The 20880-nt window shown below is 46.2% G+C and overlaps 1 protein-coding gene and 1 long non-coding RNA gene across 2 annotated transcripts in view; one reads left to right on the forward strand and one right to left on the reverse strand.

Moving 5' to 3' along the window:
* Positions 1 to 158: 158 nt before the first annotated feature.
* Positions 159 to 19896, reverse strand: LOC110004412 (xanthine dehydrogenase/oxidase). Its single transcript, XM_065951873.1, has 35 exons — positions 19492 to 19896; positions 18907 to 18964; positions 18178 to 18274; positions 17806 to 17914; positions 17529 to 17655; positions 17357 to 17418; positions 17144 to 17236; positions 16534 to 16614; positions 16004 to 16148; positions 15823 to 15915; positions 15581 to 15732; positions 14902 to 14995; positions 14083 to 14192; positions 13762 to 13946; positions 13520 to 13682; positions 13353 to 13442; positions 13030 to 13199; positions 12817 to 12943; positions 12618 to 12737; positions 12393 to 12489; positions 12194 to 12315; positions 10290 to 10423; positions 10125 to 10212; positions 4154 to 4240; positions 3581 to 3772; positions 3356 to 3501; positions 3093 to 3174; positions 2622 to 2717; positions 2160 to 2363; positions 2019 to 2071; positions 1553 to 1667; positions 1307 to 1372; positions 1010 to 1198; positions 762 to 929; positions 159 to 545 (listed from the first exon to the last, which is right to left on the reverse strand). The coding sequence occupies exons 1-35, from the start codon at positions 19597 to 19599 to the stop codon at positions 495 to 497; spliced, it is 4074 nt and encodes a 1357-aa protein (XP_065807945.1). The 5' UTR covers positions 19600 to 19896; the 3' UTR covers positions 159 to 494.
* LOC136178150 (uncharacterized) overlaps positions 520 to 20880 on the forward strand; it is a 66579-nt gene continuing 46218 nt past the window's right edge. Inside the window, exon 1 of the long non-coding RNA XR_010665514.1 lies at positions 520 to 621. This is a non-coding gene — a long non-coding RNA (uncharacterized lncRNA). The remainder of the gene's footprint in view (positions 622 to 20880) is intronic.

The raw sequence follows: 20880 nt of genomic DNA on the forward strand, positions 1-20880 counted from the left end.
TAACACAGAGGTGATCGTCAGCGAGCCGACCTGCTGCGGCACGTCCCCATCAGCGCCCAAACACACCCCGACAAACCCCCTTTAAACTTTATTCTTTATTCATGGAGAATTCAGAAGACTTTCTTTGATGCTGACTGACTCAAACATGAAGCAACGAGTGAAAGTCCAGAGAGTTTTATTTCTTTTACACAGAAACAATCATTTTATAAAATAGGATTTTAAAAAGCAGGAAATCACCTTTCCATTCATTGATTCACATTTTGGGTTCATTAGTCCGAGTGTCTGAGCGGAGGAGAAGCTGCAGACGACTCAAACTGGATTTTAAAATATTTTTTACAGCGTAAAATGAAATCATGTTTCATTCCCTGAATGCTGCATAACAAAGACATATGAAGAATTATCTGAGCGATTGAAGGATATAATAAAACTTTTACTGAGATCCAGCAGAGATAAAAAGGTCTCTTTATAAACGATGACTCAGCTGTGATGACGTCTCAGACCTGAACGGACCAGGGCGTGAAGGAACCGGGCTCTGCAGGCGGACACTGCAACAGAAACACCACACACAGTGTTCACCACTTCTCCGTTTAAATAAAGGTTATTCAAACTGTTTAAATAAAGGTCATTCAAACTGTAGAAAATGTTTGAGCATCTTTTCTTTAAGCTTTGAGAGAAACACTGACGGAGAATTATGTGATGCAGACGTGACCTTCAAAGAATGAAGCCATGATGACTTCAGACCTAACTGAACGATTTCATACCAGTTTGGTGAATCTGTCACTGCAGGCGTTGCGGATCCTCTCGGCGGAGGCGGGGCTATCCAACCTGAAGGGCCCACTGATTCCTGACTCCGCCCGGGAAGCGCTGATGGCGTCTTTGATGGCGTAGAAAACGGACGCCGCCAGAAAGAGAGGAGGCTCGCCAACAGCCTGAGAGGATGACAAATCATAACATGAACTCCTCTTGGTTTAATCTGAGCAGTTTGTCAAAATGTTCTCAGAGTTTTCACCTTGGAGGCGAACACGGCCTTCTGGTTCGGAGCGTCTCGCAGCAGCGACACGGTCAGCTGGGCGGGAATGTCGCCAAACGCAGGAATCTTATAGGAACCGGGACCCCGCGTGAGGAGGACCCCCTGGGGGGAGTAATGAAGCTCCTCCAGAGTGAAGAGACCCAGACCCTGCATGAAGGCCCCCTCCACCTGAGAACACAAAGTAAGACCTGATGGTGGCGCTGCAGGGGGGCTCACAGGGTATTTAATTATTATGTTTAAGGGTTTTTGATGGACTCTGAGGGAGGGCGCCCTCACCTGCCCGATGTCTATCGCCGGGTTCAGACTGTTACCGACGTCCATCACGATGGTCGTACTCAGGTTCTACAACACAAACACAAATAAACATGAACACAGGAAACAGATTTGAATACGTTAAGATACAAGAAGGTATCATCGACATAGAGGAGAATAATACAGACATTCTGAGGTTATTTAAGAATATAATAAACAACAGTGGGCCTCAAACTGTTCTCTGTGGGACACCACCAACATTTGATTTACCTTGTGAGCTCCGGTCAGACAGTCGATCTCCACCTCTGAACAGGCCACGCCGTAGCTGAAGTAGTTAAACGCTCGGCCCGAGTTGGTTTCAAAGTCGTAGCCGAGATTTGGAGTCCTGATCAGAAACAGGAAACACTTAAAGGAGATCTGTTCTGTTGATCCATATTTAAAAAGAAAATAGCTCTTTCAAGGACACGCCCACCCATAGCTCACTCATATTTCCCTGTGACTGCAAAGACAGCTGGCCAATCAGAGGAGAGTGTGCACGTGGGGAGGCGAGCCTTAAAGAGACAGTAGCTGAAATGAAGCGTTTCAGGCCGAGGCTGAAATGAGGGATTTTACTGACGCCAGTATCAGATACATAGGGAGGTTTTCGACAGTTGTCCCAGTTATCCTCACTTTCACCATCATTAATGGTGAAGGTGAATATAATAGATCTCCTTATCAGCTCTCTCTGTGAACTCACTTGTAAAAGCCGTTTGTACTCAGGTTGACTCTGTCGAAATACGCTGCGCTCACCTGAAACACACAGAGACGTGCTGAGTCACACCTTTCACCTTCATTTTAAATACAAGAAGACAGATGTTTAAGATCTTCTCTTGCTCACCCAGTCCTCCCATGATCCTTTGGGGTTCTTGGTCTTGTATGGTTGCAGACGTTGGTTGAGAGTCTCGCAGGCGTTCTGCACGGCGCCTCCGTTGAGGTCTGAGGAGGCGGAGGCGGCGGTGGGGCTGGTGTTAGGGACTGTGTTGGTGCTGGTCTCTGAGATGTGGATCTTTGAACAGGGGATACCCAGGACCCTGCTCGCTACCTGAGAGACACACACACACACACACACACACACACACACACACACACACACACACACACACACACACACACACACACACACACACACACACACACACACACACACACACACACACACACACACACACACACACACACACACACACACACACACACACACACACACACACACACACAATCCATGTCCTCCAGTTCTTCTAGTGGCCACTAGATAGTGCTAAGTGTGCTTGTATTGTGTAGTATTTAAAGGCTGAGGTACCTGGACCATCTTGGTGTGCAGACCCTGTCCCATCTCCGTCCCCCCGTGAGTCAGCAGCACCGAGCCGTCAGTGTAGATATGAACCAGAGCTCCAGCCTGCACACAAACACAAACCGAGAATATTGACATTTTTTGAAACGCGGTCTTAAAACTCATTTATTCAGTCTACCTTTTAGAAAGTGCTTTATATAAATTCAAATCTTAACATTATTGTTTTGTCTTTTTTATCCTACTACAATTATAAATATTCTTCTCCTATGTATTCATTTTAATATCTTATTGCTTTTATGTGTCGTATTTTATTTTTTCATTTTTATATATATTTCTTTAATTCTTGTTGGTGTGCATTAGTCTCTCAATGACTTTATAAACTACTTTTTCTGCACTCTTGTAAAACACTTTGAACTGCAATTTAATTTGTCTGAAAGGTGCTTTATAAATAAGTTTGATTGATCCATCGTTTGATCCGACCTGGTTGAGGAAGGCGGCGGTGAAGCTGATTCCAAACTTGGTGGGGACGATGGCGAGGCCTCGTTTGGTCCAACGGTTCTGACTGAAAAAACAAAAACACAAGAAGAAGAGGATTTCAGGCCGTGTGTTGCATGTGTTCATTCATGTTTTTACCTTTTATGGAACTCAACATGTTCTCATTTGTCAGTTTGAACTCTTTGGATCATAAATATGAACATCTGGATGTTTTCAAACCGCTCTTCTCTTTACTCGTCTGTTTGTACCTGTTGTAAACGTCGACAGCGGCTCGTCGTTCCTGGTATCCAGAGCGGGTCAGGCACTCGTCCCAGCAGCGGTCCAGAGTGATCTGATCCAGGACCTGGTTGTACGGCGTCGACTCTCCTTCCACATACAGGTTCAGGCGCCGCACCTGTAGGGGAGCGATCTCTGATTGGACACTGCTGGTTCACCTGTTCATTATGTCTGTTTGTACTCGTTCACCTGCGTACCTGCTCGGCCGGCCGGCCCAGACTCTGAGCTACGTCCGTCATCCAGCTCTCAGTGACCATCATGCCCTGCGGCCCCCCGAAGCCCCTAAACGCCGTGTTGGACGGGAGGTTGGTGCGGCACAGGAAGCCCCGCCCACGCACGTTCGCCACGCTGTACGAGTTCTCCATGTGGAACAGAGCGCGCTCCATGATCTTGACAGGGGAGCACAGTTTCATCGTCATCACCATCATCATCATCACCATCATCATCACCACCATCACCATCACCATCATCATCATCATCATCATCATCACCATCACCATCATCATCATCATCACCATCATCATCATCATCATCACCATCACCATCTTCATCATCATCACCATCATCACCATCATCATCATCACCATCATCATCATCATCATCACCACCATCATCATCATCATCATCACCATCATCACCATCACCATTATCACCATCATCATCATCATCATCACCATCATCATCATCATCACCATCATCATCATCATCATCATCACCATCATCATCATCGAAGAGACGAAGGAAACTCTGATCAAAGTAGAAACACTCACTGACACAGAGAGGTCCATCGAGTTTCCAACATTACTGTAGTACGTCACGTCAAGAGACACGACCTTCCCACTGTTCAGAAATCCAACCTGAGAGGAGGAAGAGGAGGAGGAGGAAGAGAGGAGAGGAGAGGAGAGGAGAGGAGAGGAGAGGAGGAGGAGAGGAGAGGAGAGGAGAGGAGAGGAGAGGAGAGGAGGAGGAGGAAGAGAGGTTTTTGGTTTTCAAAATACCTTTTATTTTACCACTACCTGGAGAAAATTATAACACTGTCACATCATCACTCAGATCAAGAGAAGGAAATAAATAAATAAATAAAAAATAAAACATAAAACAAAACAAGTGCAACAAAAATCACAACATCAACAAAAACAACATTTACTGCATCAAAAATGAATAATCAGCTCTCCATCCCCACCCACAGAGCACAAAGCTTCTTCCACAGCCCATACACTATTAAAGTCTTGCACATTGTCCATCATTTGATAATAGGCAAATTCTACCTTTAGTCTGGCCTTCAAAAGTCCCTCCAGAACCAGCACCGGTTCCACACAGCCAGTACCCTGAGCTCGGTTCTTGCGTGTAAGCCAAATGGCCAACTTAGCCGAGCCAGATAAAAAGTTCATCAGTGTATGTACAGTCTTTTTCTTTGCAGAATACTTTGGCCCAAAAACAAACAATGCATAAGAGAAATCCTCCCCGAGAGCTTCAAACAAGCTTTTCATAAGGACAAACAAGAGTGAGAGCCTGGGACACTCAACAAACAGATGAGACAAAGTTTCAGTTAGTGAACAAAACAAACACTCCTCTCCCACCCCTGGATCAATGTGCGCTCTGTATCTGTTCGTGGCTAGAACCCCATGCACAACTCTCCACTGGAGATCTGCTGTTCTCTTCTCAACAGGCAGCTTGTACAGGGACCGCCAGCTGCCTTTCGGGGAAACCTCCGGGCCAAAAAACTCGATCCACCTCGACTCTTTCACTCCCGACAGACCACGAAGATGTAGGACCTTAACACAGGACTGATAGAGTGCCTTTTTCCCTGCATCCTGGAACTTTCCCAGAACAGGAGTACTAAAGGACAGCAGTCCACCTCCTCTTTCCTGCCACTCCCCGACATCTGGGGTAACACACAAAGATGGGAAGCTGTATTCGCCCTCTTCACTCCACTGCTCACACAGATTCTCAATGTTTAGAAATGTCACAAGTTTTACTGGAAGTGCAGCAAAGACTTCCTCCACCACTCTTTCAACCACCCGGCTGGAGGTGATATTGGTCCTTTCTTTGAGGGCGTCCAGGGTCAGTCTTACCAGGTGACCCAGTTTTGTGCAGCCTGCCTCTCTGAAACTGGCCCGGAGACTGGCTGACTGCAAAGTTGGAGTCCTTATAAAATCATTAAAAAATAACGGTTCCTCAAAGATCCACATTCCCAGACTCTCAGTTTTTTCCCTTTTGAATGTGTACATTTTCCATGCCTGCATTACAGACATATAAAAGGATGTTAATCCAGTGAGATCCACCTCCTCAAGCTTTAACAGAAAGAGCTGCTTAGTGTACCCCAGCCGTCCAGCTCTCCTCAGCAGCAGTCGAGCGATGTCCATCCAGCTGGGACCACAAGTGAAAAGGAGTCTCTGTGCAGTCTGGAGTCTGAATGAGGCAATTTTTGACTGAATGTCTATAAGTCCATGTCCCCCTTCAGCCACCGGCAGGTAGAGGACTGCCGCCTGGACCCAGTGTTTGCCTGACCAGAAGAAGTCCAGGATGGCCCTTTGAATGTCCTCCACCAGCCCTCTTGGAGGTGTCAAAGCCACAAGTCTGTGCCAGAGAGTCGAGGCAACCAAGTTATTGACCACCAGAACTCTTCCCCTATACGACAACTGGGGTAGCAACCATTTCCATTTAGACAACCGAGCGCACACTTTCTCCCTAACTCCCTCCCAGTTTTTACTTTTAAAGCCCTCGGTACCCAAATAAACCCCCAACACCTTCAACCCCTCCCTCCCCCACTCAAGTCCACCAGGCAGACTGGGCACTGCCTGGTCCCTCCACTCTCCCACCAATAAGGCACCACTTTTTTCCCAGTTCACCCGTGCAGCTGTTGCCCTTTCATACAGGGACAGGGTGTCCCGCAGACACCGAACGTCCCCCTGATTGGAGATGAAGATGTTTACATCATCAGCATAGACAGAAATTGTAGGGGGACATTCAATGCTACAGGCCGCGGGCAAAGAAAGCCCGCTGAGCCGGCCCCTCAACCTGCACAGCAAGGGCTCAATAGCCAAGCTGTACAGCTGGCCGGAGATGGGACAACCTTGTCTGATCCCTCGCCGTACAGGGATTGGCCGACTCAACCCCGCCCCCATCTTCACCAAACACTGTGCATCCTGATACAACAAACCAACTAATGACACAAAACCATCCCCAAAACCAAAAGACCTCAGTGCAGAAAACAAATACGAGTGATCCACCCTGTCAAACGCCTTCTCTTGATCCAGAGACACAATGCCAACATTTAGATTATAGATTTTACACACATCAATGACATCTCTGATAAGAAAAACATTATCCATGATTGTCCGGTCTGGAACACAGTAACTCTGGTCTTTATGGACCACACTTCCCAGAACGTCCTTTAGTCTGTTCGATAAAGCTCTGGAGAGGATCTTGTAGTCCGCACAAAGCAAAGCAACCGGCCTCCAGTTTTTTAACAATGCCAGGTCACCTTTCTTGGGGAGCAAGGAAAGAACTGCTTTCTTACAAGAACCAGGAAGAGACCCGGTCCTGCAACACTCCATTAAAACACTATGCAGGTCAGACCCAAGGATATTCCAGAACCTCTTAAAAAAGTCTGTGGACAACCCATCTATTCCAGGTGCTCTTCCTGTTGCCATCTGAGTGACAGCAGCAGTGAGCTCCTCCAGAGACAGCTCCCCTTCCAGAAGAGACCTCTCCTCCACACTGAGCTGAGGGAGACCCTCCAGGAGCTCCCTGCGACACTCCTGGCTGCAACTCTCTGCTCCAAACAGATCCTCATAGAACTGCATGGCGTGACTGCTCATTTCCTTTGGATCAGCTGTTACTCGACCTCCTGGCAGTTTCAGACAAGTCAGCAGCTTTTTTTGAGCCACAGATCTCTCAAGATTGAAAAAGAAAGACGTTGGGGCATCCATGTCTTTGAGTTGAAGGAAACGACTCCGCACAAGAGCTCCCTTCACCCTCTCCTGCAGGAAAGAGCTCAACTCCATACGTTTCTCCTTCAGCAGGGTACCAGTGGTGGGATCCACACTCCCATTTAACCCCTCCTCAAGGTTCTTGATGTTGTCCTCAAGATTTTTAATGACTGTTTTTAATCTAGCAGAAGAGTGTGACGTGTACTGCTGACAAAAAACACGAATCTGAGCTTTACCAACCTCCCACCAAAGCTTCAAAGAATCAAACTCAACTTTTCTTAATTGCCACTGATCCCAAAAACACCCAAAGTTTTTACAGAAAACATTGTCCAGTAGAAGCTTGTTATTAAAATGCCAGAAGGACTTAGCCCTTTCACCTGGTGAAATAATCAGCTCCACACTAACAAAATGGTGATCAGTGAAGCCGACAGGCAGAATATTACAATGAATTAATCTGGGGTTGAGAGTTCTGGAGATGTAAACCCTGTCCAGTCTAGCTGCACACACCCTGTTACTGTTAACCCTGACCCATGTATACTGTCTGGATTGTGGATGTTTCACTCTAAATGTGTCCAACAAATCCAGGTGAGAGATGACAGTGTTTAAAGTCTGGGATGAATGTGGATGTGGCTCCTCTCCTATTCTATCCACGGTGAAATCAAGTGTGCAGTTAAAATCACCACCAAGAATGATCTGATCCTGATTATAGATCACTAACTCCTTTTGGAGGCGGGTATAGAAAGCTACCCTTTCAGCTCCATTATTTGGAGCATAAATATTAGTGAAGCAGAAAACAGTGTCCTCTATTTCTGCTCTTACAATTAAAAGCCTTCCCTTTACAATTTCAGCACAAGAGACGATCTTTACATTTGCAGATGCTCTAAACAAAATGGCTACTCCTGCACTAAAGTTGGTGCCATGGCTAAGGTAGTTAGAGCCCTCCCACCATAAACCCCAATCTGTCTCATCTGATGGTGTGGTATGAGTCTCTTGTAAAAACAAGATATCAATGTTTTTCTGAGTTGAGATCTCAGAGATAAGGCCCCTTTTCTGTCTGTCTCTCCCACCATTAATGTTAAGAGATCCTATCTTAAGACTCCTCATAGAAAGATCAGAGAGAAAAAACAGACAAGTAGACACAAACAGGGAGCAGTAGAAGAAGAAAAACACCTTGTGATGCATGATCATTTCTTTGTCTTCTTCACACTCTTACGTCCAGCTTTCCTCAGTGCGGTGATGTGCTTTTTAAGACGGAAACGTTTTTTCGCGTCCAGGAGGTCAAACCCAACCTGTCTTTTCAGTATGCTGACTGACTTTATGAACTTTTCAGTATCACTAAAGTAGTCACTTATTTTTACTGATTTGTTGTACGTTTCATCCATAAATTGATTGATTGACTCTAAAGAATAAAGACCAGAGCCACTATTTGGCAAATCAGCAATGGATGCATTGTCTGACTCATAATCTTCATCCATGTCCTCTCCTTCACATGATGCCTGGCTACAACACACTGTCTTACCTTCCTTCAATGAAACATCTACAACTGCAGAACTTGTGGAATCTTCAGTTTTATCATTATCTACAGTCTGTGATTTTTCTGTAGCCTGAGAGCTGGTCGAAGCCACTTCTACCTCAGCCACGGCCTCAGAACCAGGCGCAGGTGCGGACGCGGCCCCCGCCCCGGGCGCGGACGCGGCCCCCGCCCCGGGCGCGGACGCGGCCCCCGCCCCGGGCACGGACGCGGCCCCCGCCCCGGGCGCGGACGCGGAGGCCGCACTCAAAACACTTCAGTTGTCCCGAGCTCGCATACACCATATAAGAAGCGTCACCGTGTTTCACTCTAAAGGAAACCTCCAGAGTCTGTGTGGGCGAATCCAAAAACATGAACACCTGACGCCGCAAAGATTGGACATGTTTCAGTTTGGGATCTTTACACCCTAGACTCACAGTTTTGAAACCACTCGCAAACTTCCCAAACCTGCGGAGTTCGTTCTCTAACAAGTCGTTAGAAATAAACGGCGGAACACCGGATACGGTGATCCGCGTAGAGGGAACCGACAACGGGGAAACCTGCACAAACAAATCCCTAATGAACATACCACTCTCAATCAGCTGATACACAAGAGGCTGACTCTTCAGAAAAACAACCACAGCCTTGTTCATTCGGGATGCATACAAAAGTTTATCATGGCCTACCTGTTCACCTGCAGCTAACAGAACCTCCTCCACGGTGACAGTACCGTTCGGAGGGACTATCCGAACTCCCTGTCGGAGAGTCGGAGGTGGCGTCTCAGCAGACGCCATTCCTCCCTCCAACCCCTCCAACGATCTGTCTTACACAGCCAACAACACTCAATACAAATATGAAAACAATCTGACCTGATCATGCACTTTGAAAACAGTAGAAAGGATAGCAAACAATTCAATCTCCGCGCCACTCGCAACACCACCACCGTCACTCACACTCACACTCACACTCACCGGAAACCGGAAACGGAAACGGAAACGGAGAGGAGAGGAGGGGAGAGGAGAGGAGAGGAGAGGAGAGGAGGAGAGGAGAGGAGAGGAGAGGAGAGGAGAGGAGGAGAGGAGGAGAGGAGAGGAGAGGAGAGGAGAGGAGGAGAGGAGGAGAGGAGAGGAGAGGAGAGGAGGAGAGGAGAGGAGAGGAGGAGGAGGAGGAGGAGGAGGAGTAGTGAACAAAAGAGGAGATGATAAAGCCCTTCTACTTCTGTTCTGAATGCAGAATCAGAGGAAATCCTTTCTGTCTGTCTTTACTCTCCCCGTCCAGCAGGGGGAGTTGTCTCACCTTGTATTTTCCATAGAAGGGGTGTCTCCCTCCTGTGATCATCATGTCCTCGTCTCTGTCCAACATGCACCTCACAGGTCTCTTCAGCCTGAACAGCGACAACAGGACGGTTACTTATTTCACTTTCATTTAAGATTTCTATTTAAAGATGGCCGCCCGACCTACTTGTTTGCTGCCACGGCGACAACAGTCGACAAAATGGTGGTCCGGCTCTCCTTCCCCCCGAAACCCCCGCCCATCCTCTTCACCCGGACCACCACCCTGTTAGCAGGGACGCCCAACGCCTTCGCCACCAGGGACTGTCACACACACACACACACACACACACACACACACACACACACACACACACACACACACACACACACACACACACACACACACACACACACACACACACACACACACACACACACACACACACACACACACACACACACACAGTTTGTTACCTGCAGTCTGTTACCTGTAGTTTGCTACCTGTACTCTGTTACCTGTAGTCTGTTACCTGTAGTTTGTTACCTGTACTCTGTTACCTGTAGTTTGTTACCTGTACTCTGTTACCTGTAGTTTTCTACCTGTACTCTGTTACCTGTAGTCTGTTACCTGTAGTTTGTTACCTGTACTCTGTTACCTGTAGTCTGTTACCTGTACTCTGTTACCTGTAGTTTGTTACCTGTATTTTGCTACCTGTACTCTGTTACCTGTAGTTTGTTACCTGTACTCTGTTACCTGTAGTTTGTTACCTGTACCCTGTTACCTGTAGTTTGTTACCTGTAGTTTGCTACCTGTACTCTGTTACCTGTAGTTTGTTACCTGTACTCTGTTACCTGTAGTTTGTTACCTGTATTTCGCTACCTGTACTCTGTTACCTGTAGTTTGTTACCTGTACTCTGTTACCTGTAGTTTGTTACCTGTATTTCGCTACCTGTACTCTGTTACCTGTAGTTTGTTACCTGTACTCTGTTACCTGTACCCTGTTACCTGTAGTTTGCTACCTGTACTCTGTTACCTGTAGTTTGTTACCTGTACTCTGTTACCTGTAGTTTGTTACCTGTATTTCGCTACCTGTACTCTGTTACCTGTAGTTTGTTACCTGTACTCTGTTACCTGTAGTTTGTTACCTGTACCCTGTTACCTGTAGTTTGTTACCTGTAGTTTGCTACCTGTACTCTGTTACCTGTAGTTTGTTACCTGTACTCTGTTACCTGTAGTTTGTTACCTGTAGTTTGTTACCTGTAGTTTGCTACCTGTACTCTGTTACCTGTAGTTTGCTACCTGTACTCTGTTACCTGTAGTCTGTTACCTGCAGTTTGCTACCTGTACTCTGTTACCTGTAGTTTTTTACCTGTACTCTGTTACCTGTAGTTTGCTACCTGTACTCTGTTACCTGTAGTCTGTTACCTGTACTCTGTTACCTGTAGTTTGTTACCTGTACTCTGTTACCTGTAGTTTGTTACCTGTAGTCTGTTACCTGTACTCTGTTACCTGTACCCTGTTACCTGTAGTTTGTTACCTGTACTCTGTTACCTGTAGTTTGTTACCTGTACTCTGTTACCTGTAGTTTGTTACCTGTAGTTTGTTACCTGTACTCTGTTACCTGTAGTTTGTTACCTGTAGTTTATTACCTGTACTCTGTTACTTGTACTGTTACCTGTAGTTTGTTACCTGTACTCTGTTACTTGTACTGTTACCTGTAGTTTGTTACCTGTACCCTGTTACCTGTAGTCTGTTACTGGTAGTTTGTTACCTGTACTCTGTTACCTGTAGTCTGTTACTGGTAGTTTGTTACCTGTAGTTTGTCACCCGGTAGTTTGTTACCTGTAGTTTGTTACCTGTAGTTTGTTACCTGTAGTTTGTTACCTGTAGTCCTGTAGTTTCTTACCTGTAGTTTGTTACCTGTACCCTGTTACCTGTAGTTTGTTACCTGTAGTCCTGTAGTTTGTTACCTGTAGTTTGTTACCTGTACCCTGTTACCTGTAGTTTGTTACCTGTAGTCCTGTAGTTTGTTACCTGTAGTTTGTTCTCTGTACCCTGTTACCTGTAGTTTGTTACCTGTAGTTTGTTACCTGTGTTTTGGTGGCAGACTGAGTAGACACAAAGAGCTCCATCTCTCCTTCTTCTCGGGGAACAGCCAGCGTGACGTTTGTCTCCAGGTAGAAATGTTCCTGACCTCCGATGTGTATCTCACCTGTCAAATGAACCAATAACCAATCAATGATGAGATCCATCAGTATCACCTGGAATAATGAGGCAGCCACAGCCTACCCTCCAGGATGTGGTCGGCCTGTTTAAACCCCGCCTCCAGGTCTCCCTTCTGTATGGTTCTGATTGGCTGATAGAAGGACTTGGCAGCGATGGCTTCCTGTCAATCAGACAAACAAAATCTGTTTTTTTTATATTCTTACTACTTTTGCAGGAAGCTATGCTAACTGCAGCTAATATGTGAGCTGGAACATGGACACAGGCGTGCCCAGGTGTTGCTGGTCTCACCTGGATGGTGATGATTGGCTGCAGCTCTTCGTACTGAACTCTCACAGCTTTGGCTGCTCTCTGAGCGTGGAGCTGTGTGTCGGCCACCACGGCGCCGATGATGTGACCCACACAGGTCACCTGCAGAGAGGAGGGAAAAGTCAAACACCTGGATCTGACAGAGCCCCATGATTGGTTGATAAGTCAAACATAAACACACCTGGCGGTGGGCCAGGACAGTCTCGTCATGCTCGATTGGCCCGGTGGCGTTGCAGCCGGGGATGTCATCAGCAAACAGACAGGTGACCACGCCGGGCATCTTCTCTGCTGCAGAGGCGTCTACGGAGCTGAGACACACACCTGGTCAGACAGGCAGTAGCAGCTGTGTGTGTGTGTGTGTTGTAAAGGTGTGTTGTACAGGTGTGTTTCTTACAGGATGTTAGCGTGTGCCTTTGAGCTGGTTATGAGCGCCAAGTAAAGCTCGTTCTCATACAGCGGCACATCGTCGCAGTAAACCGCCTCGCCCGTCGCCTGCTTCAGAGCCGACAGATGCATCATGGGACGCCCCACTGAGTCATCCTGGCTCCGCCCCTCAGGTACAGCCTGAAGGTGACAGGACAGGTACGGTGGGATGTTTTCAGCTTCTCCTCACATTGAGGTTTTTCATCATTTTAGTTTTTGTTGAATATTATTAATTGGACTTTAATTGGTTTGTTTTAACAGTTATTTATGTAACCATGACAACCAGACACTTACCTGGTACACCTGAACACTGGACGGAGACTCTGGATGATAAATCTCTGCAGCGCTCATACAGTCTGAGGAGACGTCGTCCACAGTCACACCCTGAGAATAAAAACATGGAGAATTAAAAGAACAGTTTGTAAACAACGATATGAAAAACAACCTGAGTGTTCACTCACCTGTAGGCGGAGCTTCTGCAGCACCGTCAGGTAGAACTTGTAGAAGAGGCTGAGGGTCAAAGTTCTCCGGTACGTCACCATGCCGCCAGGTGCAGAGGGGTCAAGGGTCATCTCCTTGGCCAATAGGGAACAGGCCTCCTGCAGAAGCTCCTCCCCCCAGTGCCTGGATGACATCATACAGAGTTACTGTATCTTTCCTCAGGCTTTTATTTTGAAATTTATTTGAAATCTGTTTTTTTTACCGTCCCAGAAGCCCGTTCGCCGTTTTCTTGGCCAGCACCGTGGTTGCCGCCATTCCGCCGTAGCTCAGCCTCAAGTCCTCAACAACGTCAGTCCCAGGGGTGAAAGTGACGCTCATCGCCGCGGTGACGATGCTGATGTCATCCTCACGACGAGGGGACTGTTTGAAGGCGGAGACTAACTGAAACTGAAGACGGAGAAACAGGAAAACACAAACGTCAGTCTGAACGTTGATGGATGTATGTCTCTCTCTGTTGTTGCTAGGTGACAGGCAGTGGTTGCTAGGTGACAGACAGTGGTTTCCAGGGTGACGCTGTATCTACCTTCTTACTGTAGGGGATCTCTATGGAAAGCAGGATCTCCTGCGGTCGCAGAACCGTCTTCCTGTAACCTGTGAAGAAACCGTCGTCCATCTGAACCACACGGCTGCCATCTGAGGGTCGGAGGTCAAAGGTTAAAGGTCAGCACCAAGGTCATGAGGTCATATTTGTGTACTTGTTTTGCTCACAAACAACAGTAAAAAAATGTCAGAAATCAACAATAATCTTCACTTCGTGGTGTTGCCTTCATGTGCTGTAGGATATTTTGGAACTAGTCAAGTTAAATGGACAAAAATGCTAAAGTCTTAATCTAGCACTCTGAACATAAACTTTATTCAACACAAGCTGAGATATAAACTTCTTTATTGATTGTTCACAGGAAGTGACCCAGCAGTCTGCTGATCATCAGGACTTTGGACTTTAGGGCACCTGAACGCCTCCTGGCCATCATGGAGCAAGTGAACACACCATGATGAGGAGTTCTCAAATGCTGTTTTCTGCGAAGCACCATTTAGTGTTGTAACTTTCAAAATAAAGTGCACACTGAAGAGACGTTCAATTTAAAACTAAAATGAAGAAGTGGTCGGAGTAAAGACGTGAAAATGAAACTGACCCCGAGTGTGTGTGTGTGTGTGTGTGTGTGTGTGTGTGTGTGTGTGTGTGTGTGTGTGTGTTCAGCTTATCAACAAACTCTGACCTCAGAAAAAACTTATTCCTGGAATAACCCAAGGTAAATAACTTTATTTGTGTGTGTGTGTGTGTGTGTGTGTGTGTGTGTGTGTGTGTGTGTGTGTGTGTGTGTGTGTGTGTGTGTGTGTGTACCTTTGTCCATCAGTGTGAGTCTGCAGCCTGCTGCCATAAAAACAGGGTTGAGGTCTGAGATGGGGCTGGCTGTCATGATGTTTCCTCCAACAGCCTGAAAACATTAAAACAACAGAATTGTTTGACACCTTGATGATTTTATGAGCCTTAATGTCCTTTAATGACGTGTGGAAACATGTTTAGTGTTTGATTGAGTTTAATCCACAGTCAGAGCTGAACCAGACAGCTGTAGTCTCTGTTTAACTCTGGGCACTGTGATCTCCCTGGCACCTTGAACTACTCACTGGCTCTGTGTATGTCCTGGAAAAAGCTCAGTCCTCAAACTTTCTTGAACTCCGATAGATGTTCTGCAACTTTCCAGTGTCCCTGAACTACACACTTTCTCTGCAAACTGTGATCTAGAGTCTAGAGTATTACCATGTTCCTGAACTCATCACTGGTTGAGTACTGGTTCACTTAAAGTTTACTCTGCTTTACAGGGTCCTTGAACTACACACGCTTTAATTTACAAAAAACAAGTGAACTACCCAGCAGCTCTGTATGTTCCCTCAGAGATCTTTACTCTAATCTGGGAAAACCCTGATCTCCTACACTCTTTGAACTCCCCACAGTGTTTGTTAAATATCTTGAGTGGCTGTTACTGCCTCGCTCAGTCAATAATAAACTTTGTGCTACTCACCGCTACGTTTCGTATCTGCAGTCCAGCGAACCAGCGCAGCTGTTCGAGGACGGCGAGGAAGACTTCTGTCTGATGAGGAGGAAGAGTTTCTACTGCCTTCTTAAGCACCGCCCCCATGTGGCTGAGTGTGCACGCTGCACCAAAAACTACACCTGAAGAGAAACAAATACAAGAAAGAGCCTGAAACTTAATATTTAACATATAGAGTCATATTTTAACCTTTTATATCAAGTAGTACTCACCGTCCGCTGTGTGTGACACGTTGTTCAGTTCAGGGATGAATGCTGGAGCCAAGATGACCGGGTACACCATGTTCTTAAACTTCACCTCAATACCTAAAAACAAACAAACACAGTAACCAAGTGACAGAATGAATGAATGAATGAACCAATGAATGAATGTGTTGGTGAGGGGCTTACTGACCCACTTCAGTGTTGCCCACCACCACTCTGGCGTCTGGATGTTCCCACTTCAGACGCAGAAACTCGTCCAGACTGTCAGGCTGCAGCCACGATGCCCGGTCGCCACGGAAACAAAGCAAGCCTGACCTCTGATCTTTAGAGAGCGACTGGACGAGAGGAAGGAGAGAAAATAAGAAGATAACAACTATCACTGGATTAGATCAGAAAACCTGATGATTCGACGGATAGCTCCAGAGTTTTTTCTGGGTTCTAAGCAGATTTATGGACTTAAAGTTGATCTCACTGTTGAATGTAGTTTGTAATAAGAAAGAGGAGGTCACTCTGTATCTAATGATGTCTGTTTCATGTATGCATGTTCAGTATTGATGGAGTTTTCATCTAAAGTCTGAAAAAAAGCCTCCATATTCGGCTGTACGCTGATGATGTCCTGATTTATATCAGAGATGAACATTTTGAAATAAGCAAATTTTGACCTTCAGATCTCATTTAGGCCATGTGACCATGGCTGTGTGATTGTGTTTATCTGTTCACCATGAGCTCAGGGGGGAAGATGACCTCCTGTGTTGGATCAAACGGAGTGAAGTCTGCTGGATTAAAAAGAGACGTTGCTTCCTGCAAAAAACAAAAACAAAGTTTACAGTCAAAAGCATTTAAGATTCTGGCACTGGAATTACTCCCTGGTAAACAAATTATTTATATTATTATATGCTGGTCAAATGTCTTTCTCAAACTGCAACACAGCCATCGACCACTTGGCGGGGCTGTAGCCATAGACTGGTTGTAGCTCTGGTTAATGGTCATGAGCAGTTTGTCAGTGTTTGGATCTGTAGAATGGAAGTTATATGTCACTGAGTCAGGTTAAACTAACCAATGAGTGACCACATTCAGCTCAGACACGAGGACGTTAACCTGCAGGGAGGTCTGAAGGCTGGAGGTGCTAACACTGCTAACATTAGCCACACTCAACTAATCCAATTACATCATGCAAACACTCAAACAGCCTTAAATAAATTGTGAAATGTGACTGTTTTCTGAGAGTTTTGGAACCTTCAGACTCTTCAATAAGTTTGTATTTATATTTCCGTTGAACTGCAGAGGAACATCCTTACTTTGAAATCAGTCCACACACAGTCAGACTTACATCGCTGTCTTCCTTTGAGCTTTTCTCAGCTGCGTTCCCATTGGTCATACAGCAGCCGTTCTCCCGTCCCCGGCCGCCGCAGCAGCCGCCGTCCTGGAGGAAGAACAGAGCAGGTTACTGTGGACATTCAGACAATGTCATACTTTGATGTTTAATTCATGAACCACTGAATAAATCCACATTAACAGGTGTAAGATAACGTGTGTTTCTCACCACAGTGAACGTCTTGTATCCCTCCAGGATAGGTCTGTATCCAGTGCAACGACAAAGATTACCTGGAGAAATGACCAAATGTTATTCTGTATGATCCTTTTCTGTCACATATGAGAGGTCAATCATCACTTTCAGTCCCATCACCAAATGTATGATCTATCTGTGTCAGTACCGTGGAAGGCCTCCTCCACGTCGGCCATCTTTGGTTTGGGGTTGTTCCTCAGCAGAGCGTACATGGACATGACGATCCCCGGGGTACAGAAACCACATTGAGAGCCATGAGCCATCGCGATCCGCTCCTGAACAACACAAAGAGTTACACCTGAAGAAGAACTACCTACAACCTGTCCACATGTCTACGTCAGGTGTTGTCTTTCTCCCTCTAGTGGACAAACATATATTAAAGCTTTGTGTGAAAACACTTTAGTTGAGGTTAGTTTGTGTTTTACCTGAACAGGATGTAATTCTCTCGCCACGCTGCCGATGCCCTCCACAGTCGTCACGGCAACCAGGTGCAGTGAGCAGAGGGGGGCGAGACAGGCGTTCACGGCGTAATGACTCGACGGGAGTTAAAGACTTTTAGACCGCTCACAGAAAGTTCATCAGAGGAGAGCACACACACACACACACACACACACACACACACACACACACACACACACACACACACACACACACACACACACACACACACACACACACACACACACACACACACACACACACACACACACACACACACACACACACACACACACACACACACACACACACACACACACACACACACACACACACACACACACACGCTTTGAGGATACAGCAGCTGCTGAGTGTGTGTTTGGTATCTGGACAACATGACGGTGCACGCTCCACAGCCGCCCTCCGCACAGCCCAGCTTAGTTCCTGTTAAACCCACTGAACACACACACACACACACACACACACACACACACACACAGTACATGTGTGAAGTCACGGGATCACAGACAGTGATCTTCATCTTCACGCTTTCTGTAAAACACTCGACCAGCTGCTCTGACCTTTCATGCTACATCTGGTTTCCACTCAGCCAATCAGAGGGCAGCATTTCATTTAGCATTTCACTAACCCTAACCCATACCTTAGTAAAAGTCCTTGATTTGGATCCAGGACCCTGGAGCTCGTTAAACCTGGACTGTCAGTGTTGTTTTGGACTTTGATCAGCTGACCTCTCCGTCGCTCGTTTAAGAAACGCCAGCTTTAACCACAGAGGAGATTTCTTTACTGCTGACTGAGCAGAAAAATCTCTCTGATGTCTGACTCTGTCCTCTGTCCTGTCTCAATTCTGCTTCCAGTGTTGTGACACAAGTGTGTGTGTGTGTGTGTGTGTGTGTGTGTGTGTGAGTGTGAGTGTGAGTGTGAGAGTGTGAGTGTGAGTGTGTGTGTGTGTGTGTGTGTGTGTGTGTGTGTGTGTGTGTGTGTGTGTGTGTGTGTGTCTGTGTGTGTCTGTCTGTGTGTGTCTGTGTGTGTCTGTGTGTGTGTGTGTGTGTGTGTGTGTGTGTGCATACATTTCCTCCTCAGGTACGTCAGCAGGGTCATCTCAGGATCTGCATTTCTCTCCACAATCTGAAACACACATTAAAAAAATATAAAAGTTCGTTACACACACACACACACACACACACACACACACACACACACACACACACACACACACACACACACACACACACACACACACACACACACACACACACACACACACACACACACACACACACACACACACACACACACACACACACACACACACGTGTCACAACACTGGAAGCAGAATTGAGACAGAATCCACATTTTGTTCCGCATTCTCACTTTTGGATCATCACATGTGAAGTTCTTCACGCGCCCTGACTGTTCATGATGTCTGATTATTCCACACATTCCTCTCTCACTGCACCAGAGCTGTGTGTTTACACATCAGTTAATTATTATTATTATTATTATTATTATTATTATTATTAATAAAACAGGAGACTCAGATATGAATGTAATCACTCATAATGAGCTGAGGTGATTGAAACAGAAGCTGAAAGCAGTGCAGAGTCTGTAACTCACTGATACGTCATTTAAACAGAATATTAAATATCTTTTACCTTCTTCCCGTTAACGAACAAGATGAGTTGGTCAGACCCAGATCCGGACCCAGATCCGGACCTGGGGCGGGTCTCGCCTTCGGCTTTGGTCCCATCCGTGCCCCCCATGTCTTCGGTCCTCTGTGTCCTCTGAACGGTGCCGGTCCCTAATGACCCGGACTCTGCGCAGAGAGGTGTGTCCTTCAGGGACCCGTAGAGACAAACTGCTCCTCCTCCCGTGAAAACCCTCAGCTCAAACCGCCTCACCTGAGCCGAATGTAAAGGTGCGTTCAGGTGCTCCCAAATCACCCACAGGTTTCCTCGGTCACGCGCTATTATTCGATAAAATCATCATTCATTTAAACTCCGTTTATTTTCTAACCGAGTCTGGAACAGCGTGTTCTTCTCCTCTTTCCCTGTAGAATATAAGTGTTGTTGCTTTTTCATACAGAAAGACTGACACGCAGTACCCTGCGTGACCTTTGAGCCCAGATAAAACTGTGGCCACGACCCCTTCATGCCAATTATTCACAGAGGCCATTCTCAAAGCCACTCAGTGAGGTTCAAGTGAAACTTTAATACTCATACTCTGTCCAGTTCACTGATTAATATCATCTTCATTAAAATAAGTTGTAATATAAAAAAAAAAATAATAATATCAAAATAAAATGATCTACATACAGTTATCAAATATTTATCATGAAAACATGAAACTGTTCCAGAATAAAACATTAAAAAGTGTCAGAAAGATCAAATTAATTAATCAGTTATTAATTAACATTTAGCATTTGTAACAATTTGTAATCACATTTAATTTAAATTAAATTTGATTAATTAAATTCCATCCATCATCTACACACCTTTCCTTTTCAGGGTCCTGGGGGGCGGAGCCTATCCCAGCTGTCATCGGGTGAGAGGCCAATCACAGAGCTGACATTTAGAGACAGACAACCAGACACACTCACATTCACACCTACAGACAATTTAGAGTCAACAGTTAACCTAAAGAGCATGTCTTTGGACTGTGAGAGGAAGACGGAGAACCAGGAGAGAACCCACACATGAACGAGGAGAACATGCAGACTCCTCACAGAGAAACTCCTGAAGGACGGGGATTCAAACCAGGAACCTCCTCACAGAGAGGCTCCTGAAGGACGGGGATTCAAACCAGGAACCTCCACACAGAGAGACTCCTGAAGGACGCGGATTCAAACCAGGAACCTCCTCACAGAGAGACTCCTGAAGGACGGGGATTCAAACCAGGAACCTCCTCACAGAGAGACTCCTGAAGGACGGGGATTCAAACCAGGAACCTCCACACAGAGAGACTCCTGAAGGACGGGGATTCAAACCAGGAACCTCCTCACAGAGAGACTCCTGAAGGACGGGGATTCAAACCAGGAACCTCCT

Source organism: Labrus bergylta, chromosome 24 (assembly GCF_963930695.1).
Source record: "Labrus bergylta chromosome 24, fLabBer1.1, whole genome shotgun sequence".
NCBI lineage: Eukaryota > Metazoa > Chordata > Actinopteri > Labriformes > Labridae > Labrus > Labrus bergylta.

What these genes read in the sequence shown, in the direction of transcription:
- LOC110004412 (XM_065951873.1), bottom strand. Translation starts at nt 19,599, where the DNA reads ATGGGGGGCACGGATGGGACCAAAGCCGAAGGCGAGACCCGCCCCAGG. An exon ending in GACGTACCTGAGGAGGAAAT is followed by an intron (nt 18,275 to 18,906) that starts GTATGCACACAC and finishes GTGTGTGTTCAG; the next exon opens with TGGGTTTAACAGGAACTAAG. An exon ending in TGCACACCAAGATGGTCCAG is followed by an intron (nt 2,364 to 2,621) that starts GTACCTCAGCCT and finishes TGTGTCTCTCAG; the next exon opens with GTAGCGAGCAGGGTCCTGGG.